The sequence below is a fragment of the Falco naumanni genome, chromosome 8 (genome assembly GCF_017639655.2).
Source record: "Falco naumanni isolate bFalNau1 chromosome 8, bFalNau1.pat, whole genome shotgun sequence".
NCBI lineage: Eukaryota > Metazoa > Chordata > Aves > Falconiformes > Falconidae > Falco > Falco naumanni.
Genome location: NC_054061.1, coordinates 9,721,719 through 9,748,850, shown reverse-complemented (window position 1 = coordinate 9,748,850; position 27,132 = coordinate 9,721,719). Strand labels below are relative to the sequence as shown.

The window sequence follows — 27,132 nt, the reverse complement described above, 5'->3', positions numbered from 1 at the left end:
TGATGCAGCTAGATGTGACTGGACAGTATCAGCCAGATAGGAGCCACAGGCTTTGTTGTGCTGCTGGTGCAGAGTTAGTAGTGTTACAGCGGGGTGGAGCAGCAGCCATCCTGGGAGTGCAGACTGAAAGGTCACAGGGCAAGGCAGAAAAGGGGGCTGGGGATCTGGATGTAAGGGGTCACGAGTACAGCCTGCTGTCTCGTGGCAGGGAGTAGAGAAGCCACTGGAGAATTACTTTTGTGCTGTTCGGGATTGCCTTCTGGAAGTGCAGGACGCTTGCTCTTAGTGTGAAGGTCATGCTTGACTTCCATTGCTGTTGCATGTGTTAGCTTGCTTGAAGGCAGAGCTGATAGATGATCACCAACTGAAGAAAAATGCCCAGGCTCCTCAGGTTCTTACCTTTTTCTTTGGTTGCGTGAGCCCACCTTCCTCGCCAGCCTTTTCTGAGAGAAATTACAAACACCCTGTCAGGTTGTCAGACTATCTTACTGTGTCTGTCAGTTTGAGGGTATCTGGTGGGTTCCCCAGGTTTTGCGGGATAGAACTAAACTTCTGAATGATATTGGATAAAAGGATTATGAAGCAACTCTGTTCTTGACTAGTCCATGAGTGTCACTTTTCTTTTATACCTGTTTTTTAATTCAGTGCAAAGAAATTAAGTACAAAATACTATAAGCATTAAAGTCGGAGACCTCTCTATCAAGCTTTCAATTTAGTTTTGTTGGTTTTTTTCCCGTGGAGCTGATGGGAAAAGAAATTATTATTAGGAAGAAGAACACTTAATAAGGATGCTTAAAATTGGAATGGTGCTTAAGAGGCTTTGTCAATAAGCAGTTTCAGGCCACGCTCTGAAGAGCAGCTTGGATGTCCCAAAGGATTTTTACAGCTATGACAGTGAGTCTGATTACAAATAATACTTACTCTCGCTTAAGTCATGCCTCAGATCCTTACATCAGTGAGGCTGCTGTAACAGTAGTGTTAATACTGCTTTTTGTAATGTAGTTAATTGACTGTGACATACACTGAAGTTACATACGTGTGGAAATGAATAAATTGCTTCCTGTCTGATCGGATGGATCTTAATTATTTGTGGATTTGCTTTTTTAGGGATTATGTGAGGAGTGAATTGGAATCAGGGTATGAAGGGCCAATGTACTTGGAACCTCTCTCTATGAATCGTTTCATGACTGCTTTAGTAGGTAAGTGCTTTAAATATTTGTGATGCAGGAGAGACCTTTGCTTAATTCTCCTCATTGAAAACTGCACACGTTTTATCTCTTGGTTTCAAATCTCTCTTACCACCTTTAGTAGCTGCAGTTCTTATTAATATGAAGAGGCATGGGAGGCTAGGTGTATCCTGTCTGGCTTTTTATATGCCACTGATTTACCAATACTCCCGTACTTGCAGCTTTGAATTATTTTCTAGGTCTGTTTGTCATTCTCTGCCCCTATGTTCTTCTTGCTCACGATCTGACTCAGGACTGGATTGTTTACAGTAATCTTCAGGTGGAAAGTACTGTAGAAATTTCAGTAATAACATATATTTGTAGTGCTTTTGTCAATGAAAATATTGGACAAATATTTTTCATTGGCCTTACAGATGAACACTATCATTCTCTTACCAAAAAACCCTGGTGAAATAGATTTGTGAGTGTGTGCATGGGACTACAGGCCACCTTTTTTTTTTTTTTTTTTTTTTTTTTCCCTTTTAATTTTTTTAGTGGAGTCCCAGGGATATTTCTGATTAAAGACTTAAAGGGTTACAAGTCAAAGCTACATTTAAATTGTTTGATTAATGGCAGAGACAACTTCTATATCTAAAAATCCCAAATAAATCCTGAAGAATTGGACTTTCTAGACCGTTGCCTTACCCTTTGAACTTTGACTGGAAGAGAATAAATTCAGTGTTAAGGTTGCTACGCCATACCATATGTTCTACTGAGAGGATATTGGAATACACGCACACTATGTGTGTATTAAAATTAAGCCTGAGACAAGCTTGGAAGAAGAGTCTTCCTTAATTCTTTTTACTAAGATCTATGGATTTCATCAGATTATTGACAGATTTAGTCAGCCATGTACTTGTTGGCAAAATTCAGCTGCTTTCTGTTTACTTGCAGCTGCTACTGGCAGATAAAAATGAGTTTACTTCTTTACAATATGTTAGGTCTACCAGAATATATGCATCTCCAGTTTGCCTGGATCCTTACTTTGAAATATGGCATTTGTCTTTGCTTTTTATTTTGTTTTAATAGAAATAACATAGGTATTTTTCATGGGAAGGAAATCTTTAGGTATCATTTCTTCTGTCTTCTGAATTTCTAGATGCCTTGTCCAGTGACACCAAACTAAAGCCTTTAGCGTGTTTCTATAACAAAATGTTTGTAATCAGTCCTTTGAATCTCTGTCGGGTGCAATGCAGGGTCCCATGATAAAGCAGAATCCCTCAGAGAGCTTCACAAAGCAGAAGGCAGACCTGGGCAGGAAGAGGTCAGGAGGCATTGTGTCATTCAGTAACACTTAAACAGAAACTAAACTAAGAGTCAAACCCATTATGCTTCATCCAGGTTTTAATATGAACTAAAAATAAGTGAGAAAAAGATAATACTGTTTCTATCCAGTACAGTTTTGGGTTGTAGCAGATGTCAGACTAAAGTGTCTCCTTCTTGTAATTCTTTTTTCGGAAGTAGGTGTCTGACTGTACTAGCAAATGTGTGTACGTTAACATACTTAATATACCCATTATTTCCCCTGTTCTTTTAAAAGCAGCTTGGAAGTGTAATTTTAATCTTGATGGCAAGCAGTCGTCTTTGGGGAAGACCTGTGACAGTAGGCTGTGAGGCTTGAGAATGTTTTGTATAAATATGAAATACTTTCTCAAATTCCTTATATACAAAGGTATTTATCTAGTGCAGTCTGCCACATCTCAGGAGTGTACTGCACTGAACTGTGTCATCTTCACAGTAAAATGAATGTACAGGTGCTTAGCTCTGTATTTTCCTTACGTGTTCTGCCAGAGTGTTGTGCTGCAGCACTGTTGCCAAAGGCACTGGGGCAGGTGCACGGGAGAATAATGGTGCTACCTGATACAGCTCTGGTTCCTAAAAGTTCTGGTCAGAGTTCAGGGGATGATGTACGGTATGTCAGCTGGTTCACAAATGTGATCTTTGTTAATGCTTTTATTCATTAGTGCTATTTGAATGGCTCTTGTGGTCATTTCTTCCCCTTCATCTAATTCAGTCTGATGACTGTTGATTAGGGTTACTAATACATTCCTAAGTGCTGGGTGGAAGAAATAAATGTCTTCGAAGACTGCCCCTTGGATGAGCGTGTCACTTTGTGAGCATGTCAGCTGTGAGTGTTACAAAGCTGCATGGGTTTGGAAGTGATGGTACCGTGAAGACTTACTTGCTTTTTCTTAACGCACAATAATGGGATTGTATATTAACTTTCAGATATCCTTTTTTTTTTTTTTTTTTGAGTAACAGTGGTGTAGCCAGGGAATTTGTTAACATCAGCTTTTTAAAACTGGGAATGAAGTAAAGAAAGTAAAGACAGTTCCATACTCAGTGGCTTGAATGGTGGCTGTACTGCATGGGCTTTTTCCACATTTTCCATTAGGTTACAAGTTGAGAGGCTTTTGGCTACCTGTCAGCAACATTTGATGTATTTGTAGAGGATTTGGGAAGGGAAAAGAATGGGCAGGGACTTAAGGCAATAGATTTCTTCCTTATTGCCTCATCCCTTAGCAGAGGAGCCTGGTGTCCTGCAGGAGGATTCCAGCTGCCAGGTTCGTTAGCTGTTTTCAGTCCACAGCATTTAAGTTCAGAGTGCAAACATTCAACTGGATTCGCTAGTCTTAGCAGATAGTGTTAAAATCTTTTAATGATTTGATATGAGGTACAAAATAATTTCTTCTGACTGGTCCTGCTGTGTTTTCTGTGAAGACTGATGGATAGTGTGCAGCCCTGCTTGGAGATAAACTATGATTTCCTGCAGAGAGAGCTTTTTCTGTCCTGAGCTAAGGAGCTGCTACCCCAGTTCGAAATGGGAAGTACCAGGCACTAAAAGCTCCGTTGGAGACATTTCCAGACCCTTCCTGAAGGAGTTGAGAATTGACAGGGTGCAGACTTCAGGAAGGAGATTGAGGCCTCCAGAGAAAGTGCTCCGTGTTTTTCCTTGGGTATACAGCTCTCCTTTCCATGACAAGTAGCCTTTGATCGGTGTTGAAATTAAAAAGGTGTGAGAGTCAGAGTTTAGCAGCATACTTGGCACATCATTGTTGGAGGAAAGCAAGTTTTGCTGTTGTGTGAGATGAGAGTTAAGTCAGAGGTCGTATTTTGTGATTGGAGAGCTCCAGAGTCAACCCAAAGAGCGCTGATTGTTTAAGGCGATGTTGCAATATTTTATTTCAGCTGATGACACTTACTAAATCCTGAAGAACATATTGGATGCTGGTATTTGTATCCCTTTTTGTGTGAAGCTGGGTTGCCTTAGTTACCATGAGTCGCAGAAATCCTCGCAAGCCGACTGTGCCAGGCTCCTGAATATTACAGCACAGCAGTGTGCTGGTGGTATCTTAAATAGGGTTGTAGCAACGTGTGTGTGGGCAGAGAACAACAAAGCAGAGGGAGAATGCTTCAGGGCTGGAGTCTGAACTTCTAAAAAGATTAGTGGAGTAACTTTCTCTGAGGCATTTAAGACCCAGTATGCTGTGATAGCGTCTTGCTATGAGAGCAAGGGTGCTTGTTCTGAAAAGACATCTGCTAATTCAAAAATATACCTAGCCACTTGACAGTAGAACTTAAACTTGAAAGAGGACAGTGTGAAGGAGGAAGAACTTTGTATGCTTAAGTAGTAGAGGTCAGAAATGGCTTTCAGCTCAGTTGCAGTTATTTTGAAAGCAGAAGTCCGTTCCTAGGTAGGGAAGCTAGGCAGAATGAAAGCAAAATCCTGGTATTGCTGTTTCTCTTGCAGCTTCCTCTCCTCAGCCATCCAGAAGGGTTTACAAGATCAGTGAGCTTATGTGAACATATGGAGTTAGTGCTGACCTAGAGGTGTTACCAGCCTTGATTTTGTTAGTCTGTGTTTTGCTAAGGCCGATTCCCGGTTTTGGGAAGGTTTGTGAAGTGCAAGCATTAGTGGAGCTAGCTCCTAAACAGACCATAAGAGCTTGGGTTTAGTACCAAGTATTGTGGCTTTCAGATGTAAGCTAATATAGATGGTGAACAAGGTTCTGCTTTTAAATAATACGCAATAAACTTTTTCCTTGCTGCAAAACGGTGAGTGAGAATTTTCCTATCCAGGTAACATGCATTTTGCCCCATTCCATTTCCTCTGAGGTAAAGGGTACAACTTCCAGTGATTCTAATGGGAGCAGTTGTACTGGAGTGGTTTCCTCTAAAAATACCACCCTCCAGATCTCTGGGTCCATGGGAGAGATGTGCTTGTGTCCCTGCCAACTGTTAAAGAGAATTTAGTTGTTAATTAACTGTCACTTGCAAGCTTCAGTGATAATTTTGAGCAGCTGCCTCAGGGCATTATAAAATTATTGAACTCTCAGCTTCTGACCTGGCTGTTCTCCTGTTGCTGTTCTTGGCCAGTAATTCCTCCTGACAGTGTAAATATTGTTGCTTTAAAAGCGATCTGGGACCTCTGATTACTTTTTTTTGTGTAGATGGGGATGAAGTAGCAGCATAGCTGGGCTTCAGAAAGGCTGCTGCTGTGTGTACAAATACTGATGGGATTTAAGTTGAGCTGGGGGCGCCAAGGAAAAGCGAGATGACTTGTTGGGTTAACCTCTACATGATTTATTCCTGGGATTTCGTATTAATCTGAGTATGATTCTGCATGTGTTTGGGTTTACATCTCACTAATCTCTAAAGTGAAAGCGTGCACTTTGCGTAGTTTGAAAATGGGAACTTTTGTGACCCAGCAAAAGACATGGAGGAGCCTGGTTTCATAACAGGTATGTCCTAGTTAGAACTGTCATAATATGCTGGATTGATAACTGTGTTGTGGAAAGATAACGTTTTAAAATGCATATTTTTTTTTTTCCTGAAGGGGAGAATCAGCTTGATTATAAAATCCTGTGTCGCGTTTTCAGGTCAGCTGGTGGTATGTACGATCTGCTCCTGCGTCATGAAAACCAAACAGATCTGGCTGTTCTCTGCTCACATGCTCCCTCTGCTGGCGCGGCTTTGCCTGGTCCCTCTGGAAACGATTGTCGTCATCAACAAATTTGCCATGATATTCACTGGTTTGGAAGTTCTCTACTTTCTGGCATCGAATCTTCTGGTGCCCTATAACTTGGCAAAATCTGCATACAGAGAGCTTGTCCAGGTAAGACAGCAAACGTAAAAATTTTATTTTCCTTGGCCTGAGCCTTTTTTGCAGGAAAGAAATAAGAAAATACTTTGGTGGTACTCTGTGCAGCTCTGTGTGTGTGTGTTCACTCATGCTTTCTTAGCAAACTAAATATATTTCTGTATATAGCTTCTTCTTTCTTCAATTTATGGTAGCTTATAATTTGTATGGGTGAGCAGTTAAGACATTAGCCTGAATTATGCTGCTGGCCAGCTGTGCATGTCCACTTAGCTTAGTCCTTCCCAAGTCCAGGGTAAAAGACAAAACTGTGGCAGAATGGAATGTATTTGCAGCCTCATTAACTGAGCAAGGTAATCCCCATGCATTAATTGTAGTTGCTGTTAATTTCAAGAAAAGCGTTTGGTAGGAAGAGCATTTGTAATTATGGTAGTGTTAAATCGGGAGTAACACTAAAGGTGATTTTGATTGTTACTTGCAGACAGTGATTTGAAAGGTCTGTAGTGTTTTTTTTAGAACAGCAGCATTGCTGAGACCTCTAACAAAAGAGTTAGCAGAAGCAGAGAAGACTGATCTAACATGTATCCATTTTGTTAATGCTTTGACATCTGATAATATACTTGGTTGAAAAGACACTTTGTCAGTGGTACAGAAACATTACCTCATGTTTTTTGTGTAAAAATAAATGTATGTGTGTATGCATCTTTCTGTATATTTCAGTGTAAAAAGATGGATGCTTGCTTGACTTCTGACTGACCCACAGTTTCAGCTCACCACTTGCTGGACTTGGTTTTTTTTTCAAATCAAGCCATTGGTTTTCTGCCGTCTGCTCTTCAGTCCAGTAGCAGTCTGAAAACTTGTTAAGCTCTTTCAAAGCAGTCTTTAAATCGTCTTTGCTGTCATATCTGTAATACGCAAACAAAAACTTGGCAGCAGTAGGTGTCTGGTGTGCCAAGGTCTCAGCCTGTCATGCTGATCATTACTGTCTGGTTATTTATTTTGTATGTAATTGGTCTGTGGAGCAGGATTATCCTTCTGTGTTTGTACAGCACCTAGCATGGTCTGATCTCATCTGTAACTAGCTTGTAAATTTGCTGGTTAAAAACTTATTCATGACCTAATGGGCAAAGCTTCAATACCCTTGTTTTCCAGTGACAATAGGAAAATTATACTTACTGTTTACTTGGAGTGGTAACATTTGGGGTAAAACAGTTACACATCTTTGCAGCTCGAAGACTTGCGACAGATTTGAACTAGCACTTCCATTTTCCTCGTGCGTAAATGGATGCAGAGTTTAGCTTCCTGAAGTCAGATTCAGATTGGATGTGGATTTAGTCATGTATCTATCTATAATTAGGCACTTATGTTTAAAACACTTCAGCATGTTATGGAAGTTTTAATTTGAAAATACATTCTGGGGTGAGGTGGTAAGTAGTGGTTTCTTGCTGGTTGTTGGTGCGGGGGTTGGTGTTTGTTTGTGAGAACTGTATTCTAAATATAGCTGTTACACAATTTTCCTCATCTCTAGGATTGCTTGTCTCCCCTATCGTGGCCCCCCCCCCCCAAGTATTTCAAATCTTTGTATGCCAGGCTGTATTACAGTGTTATGAGGAAGAAGTATTCCTTGTACGTGGCCTTTGGGCACTGATCATACTCTTTCTCCTGACTTTCTATGTGGAGGGCATAAAGTTTTTTTCCTTGGAAATACAGAGAAAATAGCAGAAACTTTATAATAGAGTACTGGGTTTGTAATAGAGCATTGTATGCTGCTTTTCTAAATGCATGTAATAGAGAGTGGGTTGAAATTGAAAGTTGTGTGAGAGTGGTTTTTGTATTGTACTGACATATGGGGAAACAGGATTTTTGTTTCTAAAGAGCTTGCTGCTCTTTACCTATGTTCCTGAAACAACAGAAAAAAAAAAAAAAGTCTCATAATATATTCATATATTTGCTTGCAACTCTACTACAAATCAAGCTTAGTATGCTTATTCCAGAGGAGGATATTGCTATTTTGTCTTGAGTATTTTCCTACTTATATTTCCGTCGCTATAACTTTGTGCAGTTGTTAGTTTTGAATGATGCCTTCATCCTGGTGTTTGTGAGTTTATTACTATTTTAGGCTGGATTTGATTGCTGGTTTGGTTATCGGTGGCAAAAATTTTGTGAATATTAGGATATTAAACACCAGAGTGTTTCCTGAGACAGCCCTAACAGGTGGGCCAAGGCAGCTTTGTGTATAATGGTATAATTTAAAAGCGGGTCCAGAACCGTGGCTGCCTACTTGGAGCCAGAAATACCTCATGGTTATGAATCTACATGATCAGAATAGCCTGACCCTTTTCCGATGTGGTGGAGCACTCTGCCAGGAGCTAGCTGCATGGGATCGCTTGCGTTGGTCCCAGGCCAAGGGTAAGGCCAAGGGAGCCTCCTGAGGGCAGGTGCATTTCCTTCACAAGTCTGTGTGCAAAGCTGAAAGCAGGAGCTTGGCACCGTATCCCTGCCAGCAACGTGTTGCTTGTCCATCAGCCACAGAGCATCCTGCAGCGGGTCCCATGAATGTGATATCTCTCATGCTTGTCATGGAGCCCTAAGTAGGCAGCTTTTTTAGCGTTCGCTAAAATTTGCTAGCCATTAGGGGTTGTATGTCGTGGGAAGCAGGTGATGAGGAAACAGTAGCTACGAGTGATTTCCTTTTGACCTTCTGTATTAAGTCCAGCTACTTGAAGTTCCAGCTTCTTGGAAACCACTGCATTGTAACTTAGTCTCTGCAATACAAAAGAAGTAATTTGAGCTTCAGTCTCTTCTGATATAATTTGAGGATTAATTTCAAAACACTTTGTGGATTAGGAGCAGTTAGGAGTCTGGTACATGATTTTGAGGTATTTAAACATAAAATGTCTGAGATATTAAGTTTTTCCTTAAAAACAGGTCATCAAAGCAGATCTACGGTGCTGAAGTGATGTGGCTTATATTTCAGTATCCAGTGTGTGCAGTGACTTGGCAGTAGCTACAGGGAAAACAATGTTGCTGCGACTTAAGCTGAGCAAAAAGGTCTGATAGGGTTGTACATGAGCTGGAGATGTGTCGTCGCCCCTCCGGCTGTGAGTGGGCTGCAGTCAGCAGCTCCGAGCCACTTACTCACAGGAAAGGGCTGGTCTGATAGTTTGCTGCGCAGAACAAGTACTTCTGTCTGCTTCAAGACGGACAATGGTAACACACCGCTGCTGAACCTGGGCCCTCCTTTTGTCAAACTGTACTTTGATGTACATCCTCTTTTTCCTTTGGGATGACCGATGCCATGTGAATTATCCTTAGCTTCCTTGTAGTTACATTGTTGACTGTCCCTTTGTTATCAAATCATAGGTGCTGTGAACCAGTAACAAACTGCATTTTTCTGTCTTGCCCAGGTGGTGGAGGTGTATGGTCTCCTGGCTTTGGGGATGTCTCTGTGGAACCAGCTGGTCGTCCCGGTTCTTTTCATGGTGTTTTGGCTTGTCTTATTTGCTCTTCAGATCTATTCCTATTTCAGTACACGGGACCAGCCTGCCTCAAGAGAGAGGCTCCTCTTCCTCTTCTTGACAAGGTAATTAACTAGTCTGCAAATAGTTGGGTTTTCTGTTTTGACTATCTTCTGAAATGAATGTTTGTATTCTTTTAGAGACTAGATATGTAGATTGGCTTTATTGCATTTGGATACGCAACAAATATTTGTTGTTATCATAGTGACCGTGTATGCAAACCCTGTTAAGCTTGCCTTTCACAGGCATGTATCCCATTCAGAACAGACAGCATTAGTAGAACTGTGGGAGAGTTCCCAAAGAAAGCAAAATACTCCTTTGATGAGGGAATAGCTATAATTAGCACTTTGGTCTAGAAGTTGTTTTCAGTATACAAGTTGCTTTTAAGTCTGAGATGTTTCAGCTGAAGTTCAGTCCAGCTGGTATCTTATTCATGATCATGTCTCTTTCTGAGCCTTCCATGCCTTGTTTCATCATTGTGGTGTGAGACACCTTCTTGTCACCCAAGCAGCCAAAGTACCCAACTCCCAAAGTAACTTTTGAGCCCAGAGGTTAATTTGGCAGAGGTGTAAAGATCTTAAAGGTTATCAGATTCCTAAAAGCTTTGTTAAAACTGATTGTAAAATAGAGAGGCCTGTGTTAGTGCTGTTATTGAGAGAAAGGCAGCATTTGAGGGATGCTTCTGGCTGGAATCTATCTGCCTTTGGCTGTTGTTTAACTAGAAACAGCGTAGAAAAGGGAGCAGGAGTGTAGGGCAGAGAGGAACTGGGTGTGTTGCAGGAGGTAGGTTAGACAAATTAGATAGTGTAATACTGGGATGGGGAGAAAAGAGGCAAAAGTTGTCTAAACACACAGATAACACAGGAAATATTCTTTAGAGGCCATACATTGTTAGCTCTGCTGTTTGGGTAGCAATTTGTTTGAGTAACTTGATCATCACTACAGTTTCCAATCAGACTTTACAATTGCTTGGCTTTTTCTTGCCTCTCTGTGTGTGTATGTCTTGTCTATGGTGTGATAGTGTAAGCTGTCAAAATTAATTATCATTAAGGAGAAATTCCAGAGATTTTACTGCATGTAGTATTAAATTGCTTACAGCGTCACTGCATTATATAAAAGCACTATGTTACCTGTTTAACTAAATCATTGGTGGTGTCTGAAGTTTTTCCTCCTGTTCCCCTCTGCTGCAATTTTAGTTTTGTTACAATAGAGTGCTGCATTTAGCAGATAGCAGAGGTGGGGGAAGTGATTCTTTTCCTTGCAGATAAGTTGAGTTTATTTCTGCACCAAATAATTAGATTTCTGTTTGTGGCAGAACAGGGAACTTGCTTTGCAGACTTGCAGTTGGCTTGATCTGTGAGTGAATGAATATCAGTTGAACTCTGAAGTTCTCCCTGAAATTGGAAAATTAGATAAAAGCTATGTAAGTGTTCTCAATGTTCTCAGCTCTGTCACAGTAGAAAAATTCTAAATGGTTCTGCATCTCAAAAACACGAACTCAGGTAATACCACTAACAGCCTCTTACCCCTTCAGAAGTACCTTGTCAGGTCAGTTAATAATGTGGTGCTGCTGGCTGTTTAACAAAATGGAAGAAAAGGTGTGCTCTTCCATGAAAGTGAGTGAATTCTGCATCTGTACCCTTTAAGTGTAATGAGTGCTTAAAACAGTGTAGCTGGAGTTCAGGTGAGAGCAGCTGGGGGGGTGCAGAACAGCTGTCTGATTTTCATAAGGTCAGAGTGGCTGTACTAGGTCAGACCAAATACTGACCTAGCCTAGGGGCCAGTTTCCAGCAGTGGCTGTAAATTACCTTGGATGGTGCGTGTCGGGATTTCTGGAGGTGTCATCTGTGGCTGACGGCCAGTTCTTTACCCTAGTGTTGGGGCACGTGGTGGGTGCGCTGCACTGCGCTCCCCTTACTCTGGTGGTGGCATGTTTCAGAAGCCAGAGTACTCTCTGAGGCTTAGGCTGCTCCAAACATTGCAGTGCCGGGATCAGCAGAAGAGCAGCCCCAAGGTGAGGGAGATGTGCTCTCAGCACTGTCAAATGAGTGCTGGGGTCTCGGTCTTTGAGACTTCACTGCTGTAGCAAAAGAGAGGAAGAAGCCTGCTGAGGGTGAATATTCTTCGCTGTGTTATTTTGCTGCTTCTGGCTCAACACTTTGAAAGACAGATGTTGCCTACCTGAATCGGACGTGAACTAAAGGCTACCAAAAAGCCCCCAGTCTCCCAGTAGTGTTTTATCAGTTGGGTGTTTGTTTGCACTGTTGTGAAGCCGAGTGTCAAGGGCCTGAAAGAGTCCATCCGCTTTAACCCTGTGTTTCTGGTAGCTGGCTGGAATTTCAGCAAGCCGCCTGGATGCGTTGTGGCTGACAAATTGCCTTTTGGTTGTGAAAACCCTACGGCAGCAGGACAGTGCCACCGTGTGACAGCGCTGGAGAGGGACGGCAGAAACACCGTAGCGCAGCCGCGTTAGCTGGGGTGAACTTGTGTCTTGGAAAGAAGGAACAGAATAAGGCTCACCTTTCTCTACAGGAGGGTTTCATGGCAATGTAGAGCTTTTCATGTTTTCATTAAGCCAATCCAATTTTGCTTTAAAACCAGCTTGCACAGTTAACAGAACAAAGGGAGAGCTCATCACACAGATTTTAATTAACAGACCTTTTCTTTTTGTTTCTTTTTCCCCTCTCTCCTCCCAGCATTGCCGAATGCTGTAGCACGCCGTACTCGCTGCTGGGCTTGGTCTTTACAGTCTCTTTTGTTGCTTTGGGAGTTCTGACTCTCTGCAAGTTTTACTTGCAGGGTTACCGAGCATTCATGAATGATCCTGCTATGAACAGGTAAGTACCTTGTTGTGCCTAGGTCTAAAAAGAAGCAGACAAAAAGGGATATATGTAGAAATATATGGGTTGCATTGTAGTTTTTTAACTTACGAACTCCTAGGTATCCTTGACAGGCTTTTTGTAGGCCAGTCTGTGTGTGTTAGAAGCACTTGAGGTGAAAATGGACTTTTTGTGAGATGGTTCACTTCTGTTAACAAATTCAGGGCTATTAGTTGGGGTTTATAATTGCACAGTTTGATCATCTTAGTGCTTTCATTTTCATGAGTCAGTGGAAAATTTTCACATGCTTGGATAATATGCTTCATACTTCTGTTTCCTCATTCACCCTGTAGTCATGTGTGAAACTTTGCTAATCTATGAGGCTTAAAACACAGCTTTGTATGGATTGCCTGTAAATTACTATGGGAAATAGCCAAAATGTAGAAACTGCTTTTTCTTAATGCTTGTCCCAGCTTGTCTAATATAAAATTGGGATCCTAGGTATGATGCTACCTTTCTCCATTATTCCATTAACTCTATCGAATAAAGTTCAGAGTGTATGCAAATGAGGATTTCAAGATGTGGAAGCAAAAATGGTATAATTTGGGGTTGCCCAGGAGCAGTCTACATAAAAGCATCTTTTGGGGAAGCATGCATCTCTGGGCGATCTGTACTTGAACTGCATCAACTACTGGTGCTGAATTGTGGTCCTTGGAGGTACTAAATTCAGGCAGAGGTTCCAAGCAAAAAAAGAAGCGGACAGCTGTATAAAATAAACTGAAAACGGCTAAACTGCTGATTTGCCTAAACTGAGCACCAGCTGGGGTGTTGCATCAAAGCTGTTTCCCCGGGGCCAAAGGACAGGCAAGAGGGTGGTAATGGGGAAATATAACAGGTGGAGAGGATCTTCATGGTGATCTAGGAGTGAGCCTGACTGGTGCCCAGGTGTAGACGTAGCAGGGCTTGTGTAGGCAACACTGAGACTGGTGGGTTCCTCATCTTAAGACACAACTTGGGTCCTTAAAGTGCTTTGTGCCAGGGGGACTCTCTCGCTGGGTGGTGCCTGCTGGGCTGGTTGTAGGCCACTCGCTGCTAGTCAGGAGCAGGGTTCTGAAATCTGCTAGTTCCTGACCCCCAAGGCTTCAGCATTTCTGGAAAAGATTCCTCTCTGGATAAAGCCCTAGCAGGGACATCAGTAAAAGCTACATCCAGTGGCATTAGAAGGGTTATGGCAGAAACAGTTTATTTCCTGGTGTTTCTAGATGTGTTTTTGAACTAGCTTTGACACACAAAGATGTGATTGATTGTTCTTTTGACTGTGTTCATCTGCAGGGGAATGACCGAAGGAGTCACACTCCTGATCCTGGCTGTGCAGACAGGTTTGATTGAGCTCCAAGTTGTGCATCGGGCGTTCCTGCTCAGTATTATTCTTTTCATTGTGGTGGCATCCATACTTCAGTCCATGCTGGAAATTGCTGATCCCATTGTCTTGGCATTGGGGGCCTCAAGGGACAAGTAAGAGACTGGTTTCCTAAACTGAAAGTTACTCAATGCTGTTTTAGGAGGTGATAAACTGGGGATTGATGGCCAGATTTGGGTTTTTAGTAGCTTGTAAAGTTACCCTGTCTTTTCTGTATGCAGATTTTTTTTCTAGTCTAAATTCTTTAGCTTTTCCCTCTCTTCCCTACTCCCTCAAGGGCACACAGGAACACTTTTTACCATGCTGTATGCTGGCAAACTGGGGTGACTTTGGTCACCTCCTCTTGCTCAGGACTGCGTCCATCCTGCCTGTGCAATGCTGTGCTGTTCTGCAGTTGCTGGCTGCCCACTCCAAGTGTTACGCTGCTCAGTGGTTATTCTTCCTAGGAAGAGCGTCAGTGCACTGTGCTTTCAGTTAAGCAAATCCAGGACTCCAGTGCCTGTGCTGTCCCCACCCACGTTCGATTGTGGGAATTTGCAGAATGGTTTTCATTAACCTCCTCTGCAGTTGGGTAGGTTTCCCTCTAATGCAGTGGTCTCTGGCAGCTATTGAGGATGCAAAGTTTCTAGAAATGACCCTGTGTTAGATATTGTCAAACCTCTTTTTTTCTGTGAGGCTGTGATCACAAAATGATAGGGTTTACTGGCAGAAAATAAGAGGTGGAAGGCTTGCATTAGTGTTCTGATGCATGTGAGATTAATTTGTTTTGAAGCGCTGTATTGGTATCTGGTGTTCTTGTATTAAGCTGTTTGTATCTTTAATTGCTTATGACTTTTCCCTTTCTGTAACCTGTAAGTAAAGAAATAAGAGGTTTATTTATGTGTAGAGAGTTTGTTTAGCTTAGAGGCTACTTGTAACTGGCGTGTTTTGCCTGCAGCACGTTAAATTCAAATATAGTAACAGAGGGAAAGAGAGTAGGGCCAGGATAGGAGCCTCTGCCCAGCTTAAACAAGCAGCCTGTGATGATAGGGAGTCTTAACTCTCTTCTGCCAGATCTCACAGGCAGTTCTAAATCAACTAGGATCAGGATAAATTCCACTTCAGTGCTCCCTTTCTCCCTCGCACACAGACACAGAATTGCAGACCTCGTAGTAGCATTCTGATGTTTCTTCAGACTGTGTTAAACAAGCCGGTTTCTGCTGGTGTCCTGTCCCTCCAATACTTTCACTTTTTCCATACTTCACTTCCAGTGCTAAATGAGGTTAAAATACAATCTGAAGAACATGTAGAGGTAGTATAGTAAATTACTGGAGATATTCTGAAGGCCTTCACGAATGGATGCTTGTAAAAAGATTGATAGTGTTTTTAGGCTGAGGAGGAGATTAGGAAGAAGTGAATGATAGGAGCAGAGTCAGGACTGGCAGAGATGAATGTTCCAGTCCTGCTACATTTCTTCTTTTGTGATCCCTGAATTGGGGAATATACTGCTAAAAGCAGCAGGGTTAAGTCTGCTGATGAAAGGAAATACCTTTGCCCCATTCATATTAGCAGAAAGATGTAGAAGAGTTGTAATAAGTATATAATCTGGGAGAACTCTGTTTATATAGAAGAGTGTATGAACAGCTACATGTATATTTAATATTTTTATTTAAATGTCTTTCCTCTGAAATGTTCAGTATCTCGGGTACTTCCACTGACTTGACCCATTACGACAATTACTGTATGTGAATTTTTGCCCATAATCTTTGTGCTGAAAACAGCAAAGGTCAGATCAGAGGGAACTTTTCATACTGTAGGTGTTGTAAGTATGCATGCTGGAAATGAGACTGTGCCTAAGTAAAATAGAAACTCCTTTCAACAAGTTAAAGCTTTCCACAAACACCTAACATATCTACATCCAGCAGTCAGGCTGTTCTTATTCTGACACTCAAATGTAACTTTAAAAATAAAAATCTGTTGTGTTGTTTGCAGGAGTCTGTGGAAGCACTTCCGAGCAGTCAGCCTCTGTTTGTTCTTACTCGTGTTCCCTGCGTACATGGCCTACATGATTTGTCAGTTTTTCCACATGGATTTCTGGCTGTTGATCATTATCTCCAGCAGTATTCTAACCTCTCTTCAGGTAGGAAGGTTAGCCCTGTACCAGCCATGAAGCCCTGCGTTAACTGTGATCCTGTTACTCTGGGAGAGGGCAGAAATACGTGATAAAAGAATGTGGATGATGGAAGGGCAGAAGTACAAGATAGGATATAAAAATCTCTTTCTTTATCCTGTATCTGAGGCTAAAGAGCTCTTGGGGTGGGCAGAGAACATAGGTGAATGGAAATCTATTTCAAATTGTAAAGTCAAAAGGCTTTTGAGGGCATAACTATCATAGTGACAAGCGTTGTGGTTTCCCCCCACACTCCCTCCTTCCCCGAGTACTTATTTATGTACTGTTGCATGGCTCCTTTGAAAGTAATCTGATGTTCAAACACAGTAGTGTAAATACAGGCAATGTTTTGTACTATGATTATTTGTTATAACTTGGGGGTTTTTAATTATTAAATTTATAAAACCACTCCTCATGATGCATAGCACTTTTTTTTAAATCAACTCAGCTGTGTTCTGGACTCAGGAAAGTACAGAAGGGGGAGTACCTGGGAACAAGCTTAAATGCTTTGCAAGAAAGAGTGACTTTTATTTGTCTTGAAGTTCAGCAACAATTTTACTCCTCTGGGGCTTGCCTGCCCTGCCCTCTGTCTGCTTTGGGAGCTTGTGGGTACAGAGCAAGGGTGGACAGTGCGGAAGGACATAAGCTCCAGTTCAGAACTGAATGCTGAACTCATGGTCTTGCAACTGTGTTACAGGTGCTTGGGACGCTCTTCATTTATGTTTTGTTCATGGTGGAGGAGTTCAGAAAAGAACCCGTAGAAAATATGGATGATGTGATTTATTATGTAAATGGCACGTACCGGCTGCTGGAATTCCTCGTCGCTCTGTGTGTGGTGGCGTACGGTGTCTCAGAAACGATCTTTGGTGAATGGACTGTGATGGGTTCTGTGATCATCTTCATTCACTCCTATTACAACGTATGGTTGCGGGCCCAACTGGGATGGAAGAGTTTCCTTCTTCGCAGAGATGCTGTGAATAAGATAAAATCACTGCCAGTTGCCACAAAAGAGCAGTTAGAGCAACACAACGATATCTGTGCCATCTGCTACCAGGTATGAATGGAAGTGTGAAAAGATTGGCTTGAATCGAAATACGTCTAGACTGTCAAGTTCAGACCACAACTAGTAAAACAAGTTCCTTACGTTTAATGAGTGAGAATGTTGTGCTCAAAAAGTTACATGAATTCCCCAGTCTTCTGCTTTGTGTAAATGGATTTGGAGTACAGTTGCTGGGGTAGTTTTTATGAATAAAGAGATAGTTTGGATATGTTTAAACTTTCATTCGTTTTTCTCCAGTTACACAACAAACCGTGTCCTTGAGCTTCTTTGAAACTTCTGGTGTTTGGGTTGAGCTGGTCTCAACAGTAACAGCAAATGTGCCCTTTCTTCATTAGTGGAAGATTATTTTTTTTTTTGTATGGTGACAGACAATGTGTATTCAGTAGCTGATTTGTTATTATTCCGTAGAAGCAGCTCTGTCTCTACAGACATTGTTACTTTCACTTTATGTGCAATGTCAGCTTTATAACAGAAACCTAATTATCAAAAGGTTAAGGGTCTTTCTAATGTAAGCCAGCAGATATAAGGACCTTAGAAATTAATGCTGAAAGTAATATCTTTATCACACCTCTAACTCCAAAGTCTCTCTTTCTCTTGGATAGAAGATGTAGCTATGTATGACAGTGAAAGAACCATCCTAAGATTAGTAGTGTGGAATTGGAGTGACTCCAAACTTGATACAAATTCTTTGAAGAGTAAAACTACTGGTACCAGATTGAATGATGGTGTTTGAAGCACCGGACTAAGTAATATGTGGGTCTCGGCTGCCGTAATTGGGGTGTTAACTTCATTTCTGATCTGCTGCTGTTACATGTTGTATCTGTAAGTGCGGTGTTTTAACTTGCACAATTGTTTCTTAAGCCAACTAATCCTGCGATTCTCATTCTAGAAAAACTCTTTTTATAATAAGACTTTATAAACAAAGCTTTTTGCCTAATTTCTAAACACTGTAATAACAAGCAGCCAGACTTGGCCTGTGTTTGAATTGTGTGTGTACTTGAACGTGTGGAGACTTGCTGGTATGAAGGAAGGAACGTTCTCTTGCCTGTGGACTGTGGCTAGTGGACCCATTAGGTGTATGAGGTGAGGGGAGAGGAACGGGATTACAAATAATATGGTCTTTCTTTTTTTTTTTTTTTATGCCTTTCAGGATATGAAAACTGCTGTAATCACACCATGTAGCCATTTTTTTCACGCGGGTTGTCTTAAGAAATGGCTGTATGTGCAAGAAACCTGCCCTCTGTGCCACTGCCAACTTAAGAGCCCTTCACAGCTACCGGGACTGGGACCAGAGCCAGTTCAACAGCCAAATCCTAGCGCAGAGCAAAATCCCAGCCCTGGAGATGCAGCTGAGCCTCCTGGTATTGAACATGACAGTGGGCCAAATGTGAAAGACAGCTCTAGCGAGAGCAATGGACAGGTCGCAGGTGGACAGGACGGCCCGGAGGCCTCTGCTGAGATGGAAGGGTCTCAAAGCATGGACGGTGACACGAGCCGGTGCGAGGCCAGCCAGGGAGCAGCTTGTGCTGCAGAACTCACTGCAGTCCCGGACGGATGCCCCGCTCAAGATCCGAGGGTTTGTGTCCAGCTCTAAGGTGACAAAGGATGACGTGGGAACAAACACATTTCAGAGATCCAAGTCTGACTCAGAAGAAAACCTATCCTTCCACAGCTGTGAAAGAAGCGTAGCTGTTAATGCTGGTCAAAATGTAATCTCCCATGCTGATTTTTATGGGCTGCTTGGTAGTGGTAACTCCAGTGAGACGTAGTAGAAATGACTCCAGAAGCTCTCTGAACTGTGGGCATAGGAAGGATGTCTGGAAATAAATTGCAGTGAGTGTTTTCAAGATGTAGGTGAGGAACAGGAGGTCTGTGAGAGGTTGTAAACAGACTGACAGAATGCTAGCTTTTGTTTTGGGCAGGAAGAGGGTGTCGCATCGAGCCACGTCCCAGGGTACCTGAGCGGCGTTAAGTGCAGTGAGTTGCCAGTCTCTGGCTGAGGTGCAGCTTTGGTTGCTGACAAAATCTTTTCTGGATCGTGAGCAAAAATCAAAGATACAACATCAGTGATTGTACTAGAAGATGGAAGCACACTTAATACGTCATGTGTATGCTTTGGGTGTTCTTGGTGGGGCAGTTGCATTTGAATTCATGTAATCTATAGTGACTCTTGACTTTTATGACGGAGTCTTCAATATTTCGATGTATATGAAACTTTTGCTAATAATGGGCACAGTCTGGGCTGCATGAAGTGAACTAAAGCTCTAATGAACACTTTGGCCTCCGCTGCCATGTGCGGGAGGAAAGTGGGATGAGTTTTAGGGCACAGATAGAGGCCTTGCAGTACTGTGCTGTGTAATGTTTAATTCTTGCAGCTGAATTAAAACAGTATTAAACTCTGGCGATATTTGCACTTTGGGAATGAGTACATTACTGTGTATGATCAGACTCCGCAAATGCCACTTTTAAAGCTGTTAATAGGTTTGCACCTTTTTTCTTTGACAAGGACATGTCCATACTTAAATTTTTACATTCATCATGGCTTCGAGTAGAACTAGGGACTGGGGTGGGGAAATAGGTGGGAGTAGGGGGCAGGCAATTTTTTTATGTGAATTTTGATATGAAGAGAAAATTAGTCACTTATTTATACGATAGGCTTGACTCAAGTGTTTTTCAAAGTCGGTATTCCTAATGTGAAATGTGATACTATTTTATTTTTAGTAGTAAATTTGGATGTAGACTGACAGACATAGCTGAATGTCTTAATAAATTACATTTGAAGATTTTTACACCTGGTTATGTGATTCTTGTACTAAAATCCTGTGAATTAAGTGTATGTTTAGAGGCTCTTCTGCAGTAGTAGCTCTCCCCCTTGGAGATCAGTCGAAGTTCTGATGCTTCTGTTCTCCTCCATTTCTATTTCAGTGTTGTGTGATACCTCCTGGCCTCCCCTGGTCCTTGCCACCAGATCATGGCCAGTGCAGAGCAACAGAAGAACACTAAGGCATGTTTGCTCCTGGAAGCCATGAGTGCTGCTACTGAGCCCCAAGTAAAACCCAATCCTGTTTCCTTCTCACCTGGCAGGATGGGGATATCAGTTACACCATCCTTTGCTTCTGTATCTCATTTTTGTTTTCTTGCATATTAATCAAAACTCCAGATTTACCAGGTGCTTCACTGATCATTGCAAAGCTTTTATTAACAGCTGGATGTGTTTGGGGGGGGGGGAGGGGGTATTGTGATTATTTTTTTTTTTTCTTGAACTCTTTTATTTTCACTCCTGTTAATCAGCGGTCTGGGTCCTGGTCTTCTACACCTGTATTTCTGTGGAATTGAATCCTCCTCAAAAACATGTTTTGTGTGTGTCCAAGCTTTTAGTCTACGCAATTTAGACTGTTTCCATTCTACCCATGCTTAAAAGTCTGTGGAGGCAGGAAACGGGGATTTTCTGGGCAGCACTGCTATGGAGTGCTCTTTAGTGTTGTAAACCAAAGACTTTCCCCTCAATTCAGAGTATGTGTTTGAAGGATACTCTGTTGAACTCTGCTTGCTGTCCCTGGGTGCAGAATAATGTCCCCAGAAGTTCCTCACACCAGCGATGGGAAGCTTTTCCTTTGTGTACTATCCCCTGCCTTCCACAGTAGGAAGCAAGTGGTACCCCCGGTGCCTGGGAAGAGATGGGAAGAAGAGCTAGGCTTGGTCCGTCTTGTGGAGCGAAGGTTGGACTGGGGCTGCTGCACGGATACCTCCTGGGGAGCGCAGGGGAGGGAGGGGAGGAGCTGGTGCGCACCCCAGCATTCACGTGAGGGCAGAAGGGAATCCCAGGGGTCATCCGCTCCAGTTCATTGCGATCCCACACAGTATGTCACGTCATCGCTTTCATGAATATAAGAAGTGGTGTTGAAAAAGTAACAAAAGAAGTAAGGGTTATCTTCAATGCTTAGGCCAAGAAGCTGTTTTCTAGCCTGACTGATCTCTTGGCAATGAACCTTTCAATTTCTACCCTAAATTATTCATAGCTAATTTGTGATGCAAAAGCTAGAGGAAAGAGCTGTGGATTTATACCAACATCGGTAAGAGGTAAGTGCACCGGGAGACTGCTCATTAAGAATCAACAGGCCCACAGCAGATTCAACAAATGCAGCATCTGCCAGGACTGCAGGTTGGAAACATGGATGTGGCACTGGAAATGAGCCTGACAGATCAGGAATGTATGTGCTGTCTTTTAGGAGAAATGATGCTGCAAGGTTCCCACTGGAGCAAACCAAAAGCAACTATTCCGTGCTGGAGAAGGAGCTCAAAGATGTGGAGGCTCGGGCAGTCTTGGTGGAGTTCCTGGCAAGAGGGGCAGGGGGAGATGAAAACAGCTGTGATGCACCTTTTTTACTGTAAGAAGGATATTTTCAAGAGGGAGAGGAAAGAAAGAAGGGAAGGCTGCTAGCTTGGAGAGTTCATAGGAGCAGGGCTTTCCTTGAAAGGTGGAAGCTACCTTCGTTAGGTGCCAACACCGTTACAAAGAGTTGTTTGTAAGAGCAAGCCGAGGTGGAGTATGCATTGCTGCAGGGTTCATGAGGCAGAGCGAACTGGTTAGTAAAATCTGCTGGACTAGAAAGTTCAAGGGGGGGGGGGGGGGGGGGTGTACGTGCGTGCTCATTTTTGCTTTGTTTTTGGTTTTGCTTTTTTCCAACTCAAAAATGCTGACAGAACACCATTTTCTGAAAAACTAGGGACAGCGAGCTCTAGAAGGAACCTAAAAATAAGCCTGCAAGGAGTGGAGGTGGGTAGGAAAGGAATACTGATAAGCCACGCGAGCTGTGCCTTATGGGTCGGGAGGTTCAGGGATGAAGCGAGAACTGCCAAAACTCAGGCCAAGCTGGATCCTGTAGCGGGAATAAACTGTAACTTGGAGGGGAACAGGAGAAAAAAGGGGGAAGGCTGCTACGGAGGAGAAGGGAGGTAAGGAACGCAGTGAACCTTCTGTCTCTGCTCTGCAGAGCGTTTGGGTGAATGCTCCTGACCTCTGAGCTTTGTCTGGTGCAGAACTCCCTGTTGGACACTGCTTGCTTTGAGTTGATTTTCTTTTTCTCTGCAGCTGTGCATGAGTAAATAGGGGAAAAAATGCTTTTTGAGTGTTTATGATCAGGGTATAAACCGTAGGCTGAGGCTTGGAATCATTTTCGTTTGGACTCCTGATGGTGGTGTGATTGACGAACATTTGGACTGAAAAAGATGCTTCCAGCTAGGTGATATAATGGGAACAGTTGGGAATTTTATGGCTGGTTGGTTTTTTGTTGGAAATGGGAGTGCTGATCACATGGTGTGATGGTGTGTGTTGAGTTGGTCCTGTAGAGTATTCCCAGTGCTGCTGATTTACAGAGCCCATTGCTCTGGGCTCAGGGAGGTGTATTTACACAAGGTGAGACGACTCCATGAGAAGAGCAAACAAGTCTGTGACTAGGAATTTGATTTGAAAGCCTAAGTTTGACTTGCGTTGCTCTTGGCTTCCTTGGCTTTTGGCTATTTTGCAGAAAAATCCATTTCCTTCCTTGTTCCTAGTGGAACACTTCGTTCTATGCCAAGGCAAAGTTCTTGAAATGCACAGGGTTTTTCAGCGTGGGAAAGCCTTTCATTCAGAGTCCTCTTTCCTGATGTCTTTTAAATTCAATTTCTAAGTTACCTCGATCCTTTTGCTAAAATAAACCAGGGTTTGGGCTTAAACTATCTGAATGTTTGAGAACTTGTAACATTTTACCTAACTGGTAGGGACAGTTTAGCTGTTTGATTTCAGTTGGTTCAAAAATCAGATTATCTTTAGCAAGTAAGATATACAAGAAAGTAGATATTGCTGTCTAAACAAAAAGAAAACAAACAAAAATAAAACCCAAAGAAAACCACACTTGGGAAGAAGAACTGGCTGTCGGAAGCATATTATGTTGTTGGGAATCCAGCTGCTTTCGGGATAAAAGTAACCAAACTAGCGTGGACCTGAGGTTGCTGGGTTTGGTTGGGTCAGGAGAGCCAGGGGCAGGAAGCCCCTTGGTTTGAAGCAGGTGGTGGGCACGGCTGGTGCTGGGCTGGAAGTTCTCAAGAAGCAGCAGCCCCTGAGCCATGGCTGCGTTACGTTGCTCTGAGGAAGGCTGCGAGGGCAACCAGTGGGTTGGTGCTGGCTCTTTTTTACCTCCTGCATGGTAAATTTGTATGAAGAAACCTTTAGGTCATTTTCCAGTATGAATTTTCAGTCTCTGCAGTGTCTGGAGCTGTTGTATATTAGTTAAGCCTGTCCTGTTAAGGATTACTTATTCAAAGTCTCGCCTGGGATGTCACCCCACAAAAACATATGTGGGAAAGATTGACAGATACATTTCCCTACTAATCTCTTTGGCTTTGCTTGCGCTTATAAAGGTGTCAGTAATTTTCTGTTTTTCTCAGTGTTACAGTGCTGAGTTTAGAAATTAACTGGACCCTGTTTTTGTGATCCACGTGTTCTATCACATTAAGGATCACAGTTCGCTCCCCCACACCCTGAAGATACCAGTTTTATTTTTGACAATGCATATTTCTTTTTGGTATGGCTATTTTACTTACTAGCATCCTGCTGGAGTCCAAGGCCAGAGCTGCGCTGACTTCTCTCCTTGGTGCAGTTCAGTGCTGCAGCACTGGATGGCTGCGCCTGGGAACGCCTAGTGCTGACGTGGAGACTGGCCGGGGAAATTCCATCCGTTTTCATAAAGAAAGTTATGATTCAGTTGATAAACTACTCAGCAAATGCATTCTGTGGCTCTGAGGTATTGAGTATTCTCTTGAAAACCCACGCTGTCCTTTAGAGAAAGATGTAGCCTACAAAACTTGGTGAGCTCTCCTTTTCAATGACAGAGATGACCAGGGTGAAGAGGATGGAGTTGGGAGGATAAGGGAGGTTGGGAAGGTGGTGAAAACCCAGGGAGAAGCAGGGGCTGGGGGCTGGCAGTGCATTAAACGTTGCTAAGAGAGTGTATCTGGTGCACACATAAACCTAAAGGTGACCAATCTGGGTGAAGAGATAAGAAATAAAAGAAAGACAATTTCTGTGCATAAGCAACCAACCCAAATCTAAAAAAAAATAAAGAAAAACATTTTCTATGTGTTACAAGTAATTAGACACATATTTTCCCAGTGGTTGCCATTTCCTGGAGGTTTATAATCCACATCCTTAAATAAATCTGGTAGCTGAAACTCTCTCAGCTAATACAACAGCCAAAGACCAGACGATCTGCAGAATTTTGCAGCAACAGATGTGAAAAGCTTAGGATGGTGATGTGGGAAAATGAGTCTTAGGAATTTAAAATGTAAAACTGACTTAATTAGATCAAAATAATCAATTGAATAGGTACCTGGTATTTATAAATGAAATGATACATGGTTCCTTAATTGACCGTAGTCTGAGTTTTCTTTAAATTGATTGTTTGCTTCTAGCTTGGGGAAAAAAATGCCAGCTGGAATGTAGAGGGATTAAGTTTTATTTATTTTCCTTGCTAAGAGCCACATTGTGCAATTTAAAAGGAAATGTCCTTGAAAGATGGGTTCCTTTATAAACTGTTTCAGCCCTTGTTTGTTTTCAGATGGAAATTAATTTCTCAAAGGTCCTCCGTGTTAGAAAGTGCATGTTGGTAAGTAAAGAAAAATGAAAAAATATAACCTGCTAAGATACAACTTGTTTTCAAGATAAAAATCTTTGCATACGTGTGTGTTTGGGTATAGCTGTTCTAGTTACCTTGCTGGACAAAAAGGCTGGTAATGATCTTCATTTGCACAGGTGGTGGGAAACATCAGTGGGAGAACCTCAAACCCAGCTGTTGAATATTACTAGAATTATTGATTATATTTTGATGTACTTAAACATTCATCTTGAGTCCTGCAGAAGATGGAACCAAGTGTGTCAGCTCCTTGTTGAGCTGGGGGGGGCTCTGGTCTGTGCACGTTCCCACATCCAGCTGTAATACATGGTGAAGGGGACCGGCTGAAGTGGTTAGAGGCATTTTCACAAAAACTCGGGGGGCCCATGCAGCTGTTTCTCACCAGTTACAGTTGCATTCGAGATGGCTCTGGCGACTTCCAGGTCCCGATTTCTTTTTTTAAAGGTGTGGAGCTGGAAAGGAGAGTTAAAGGAAGCTGCAGGGTCACTTTTTCCCTTGGTGTGGACAAGGACTATAAACAGTTCTGAAACCTGCCTGGCCCTGGAGGCAGGTGCTGGGTCGGGTGATGTGCTGCTGGGCTGCTGCAATCTTGCCACAATCCTGCCCCAGCCTTGTTCTCAACACAAAATACGAGTCTTGCCCTCGTGGAGTTTTTTAACTGGGTCGGTCTGGGCGCTGATGGCTCCTGAGCTGTCCCCTCTGGGTTCGGCCATGAGCGGCCTCTGCATCTGTTTGTGCTGAGCTTTTGTGGGTGCAGGTGTGGGGGGGTCGGTTCATGCTCCTCTGATGTTGCTTTCTATCGGACTGTGGGATCAAACTTTTCCCTCGGCAGAAAACTGGCACTCAGCCTGTGCCTCGCTCCTGGGGATCTGACCCTTAACCACACGTCCTAAAGGTGCTGGGACCGCTGCACGAACATCTGGATGAGATTAAGCCCCGTGCAATGGGACTCCGAACCCCCCAAAAGCCTGGGGTTGCTTCCCAGGGGTTTCCCTTCTCTCCTTATCAGTGACAGAGATGACCAGGGCAAAAAGGATGGATGGAGCCGGGCGGGCGCGGGGGAGGTGAGGGATGTTGGCAAGGGGGTGACAACCAGGAGGAGCGGGGCAGGGGGCTGGCGGGCAGTGGTGGCAGGGCAGAGTGGCACTGCTGCTGGGAGCGGGCAGCCAGCGGGCTCAGCACCACCGCTGCCTTCTGGTGGGGTTTTGCAAGTGTAAATAGTACCTGGGGAGCTTTACTGGGGAAAAAAAATAACAAAAGAAATTCCACGTTTGAATTCACCAACTAAATCCCAGGTGAATATGTGCCCTGGTGTGTTCCCTGTGATGCTGATGCCCTGCTAATTGTTCGTGTCTGTGAAGTTTGCTGGGAAAAATGGGATTTAAACTTACAGGGGGTCAGAGATCTGCTCCAACACCAGTATTTCTCTTTCAGCTTGAAGGATGGTTTTTGCCCCCTTCCTTAAAAATCAGGCAGCATCGTTGACTCTGTTCTCAGCAACGTAGCAGTGAGGTGACATGAAGCAATCCTTTTCTTTGGAGCTTCCCAGAGACAAAAGTTTATATGACAGAAATAATTTGATTGGGGTCAGGATTTCTGCTCAACATAACTCAAGGGTATTCTGAGAATTGCTTGGATTCTGCAGAAATCCCACTGGGCACCAGGCAACACTGTCCAGCTTCAATTATGGGTTTAGATATTTTTTCCTCTTCCCTTTGCAGAGGGTTTTAAAGCTGAGATATGCAAACAGAGGCTATTGTCAAATATTCCAATGGGAGACTGCTCTCTGGCTCCTTGAATACAGTATCTTTTGCCTTCTTGCATAAATATTTTAATTGCTAATTTGCTGGTCTCATTTAACACAGATTTGGCATTTATCATTTGAATTTAAACTTGTTAAAATTGACAATTTTCTTGGCTACCTATGTTAATAATTTAAAGGGAAAGCTCATTATTAAATTATTATGGGTAATTATTTTGTAACTAGTGTGGAAATTGTCATTTCTGCAGCCTTAAAAGATCCTAGAAGAAGTGTGCGCGGATCAATATGGATCAAATCCCAGAATGTGTAAAGACGCCCAGGAATGGTCATCTGTATAAAATGTTGTATGGCTGGGGGAAAATATTAAAATTAGAATATAATTCACTATACATAATGACTCCAAAGCC

General features: G+C 42.7%; 1 protein-coding gene across 3 annotated transcripts in view; it reads left to right on the top strand.

Moving 5' to 3' along the window:
• The window catches only part of RNF145 (ring finger protein 145), a 52,427-nt gene extending 32,348 nt beyond the window's left edge, over positions 1–20,079 (top strand). For all 3 annotated transcript variants that reach the window (XM_040602850.1, XM_040602849.1, XM_040602848.1), the window contains 8 exons: positions 1,108–1,199; positions 6,107–6,342; positions 9,732–9,907; positions 12,539–12,679; positions 13,994–14,176; positions 16,053–16,200; positions 16,928–17,284; positions 18,441–20,079. In XM_040602850.1, the coding sequence (XP_040458784.1) occupies positions 1,108–1,199; positions 6,107–6,342; positions 9,732–9,907; positions 12,539–12,679; positions 13,994–14,176; positions 16,053–16,200; positions 16,928–17,284; positions 18,441–18,884 (1,777 nt within the window). In that variant the 3' untranslated portion in view covers positions 18,885–20,079. The remainder of the gene's footprint in view (positions 1–1,107; positions 1,200–6,106; positions 6,343–9,731; positions 9,908–12,538; positions 12,680–13,993; positions 14,177–16,052; positions 16,201–16,927; positions 17,285–18,440) is intronic.
• The last annotated feature ends 7,053 nt before the right edge of the window (positions 20,080–27,132 follow it).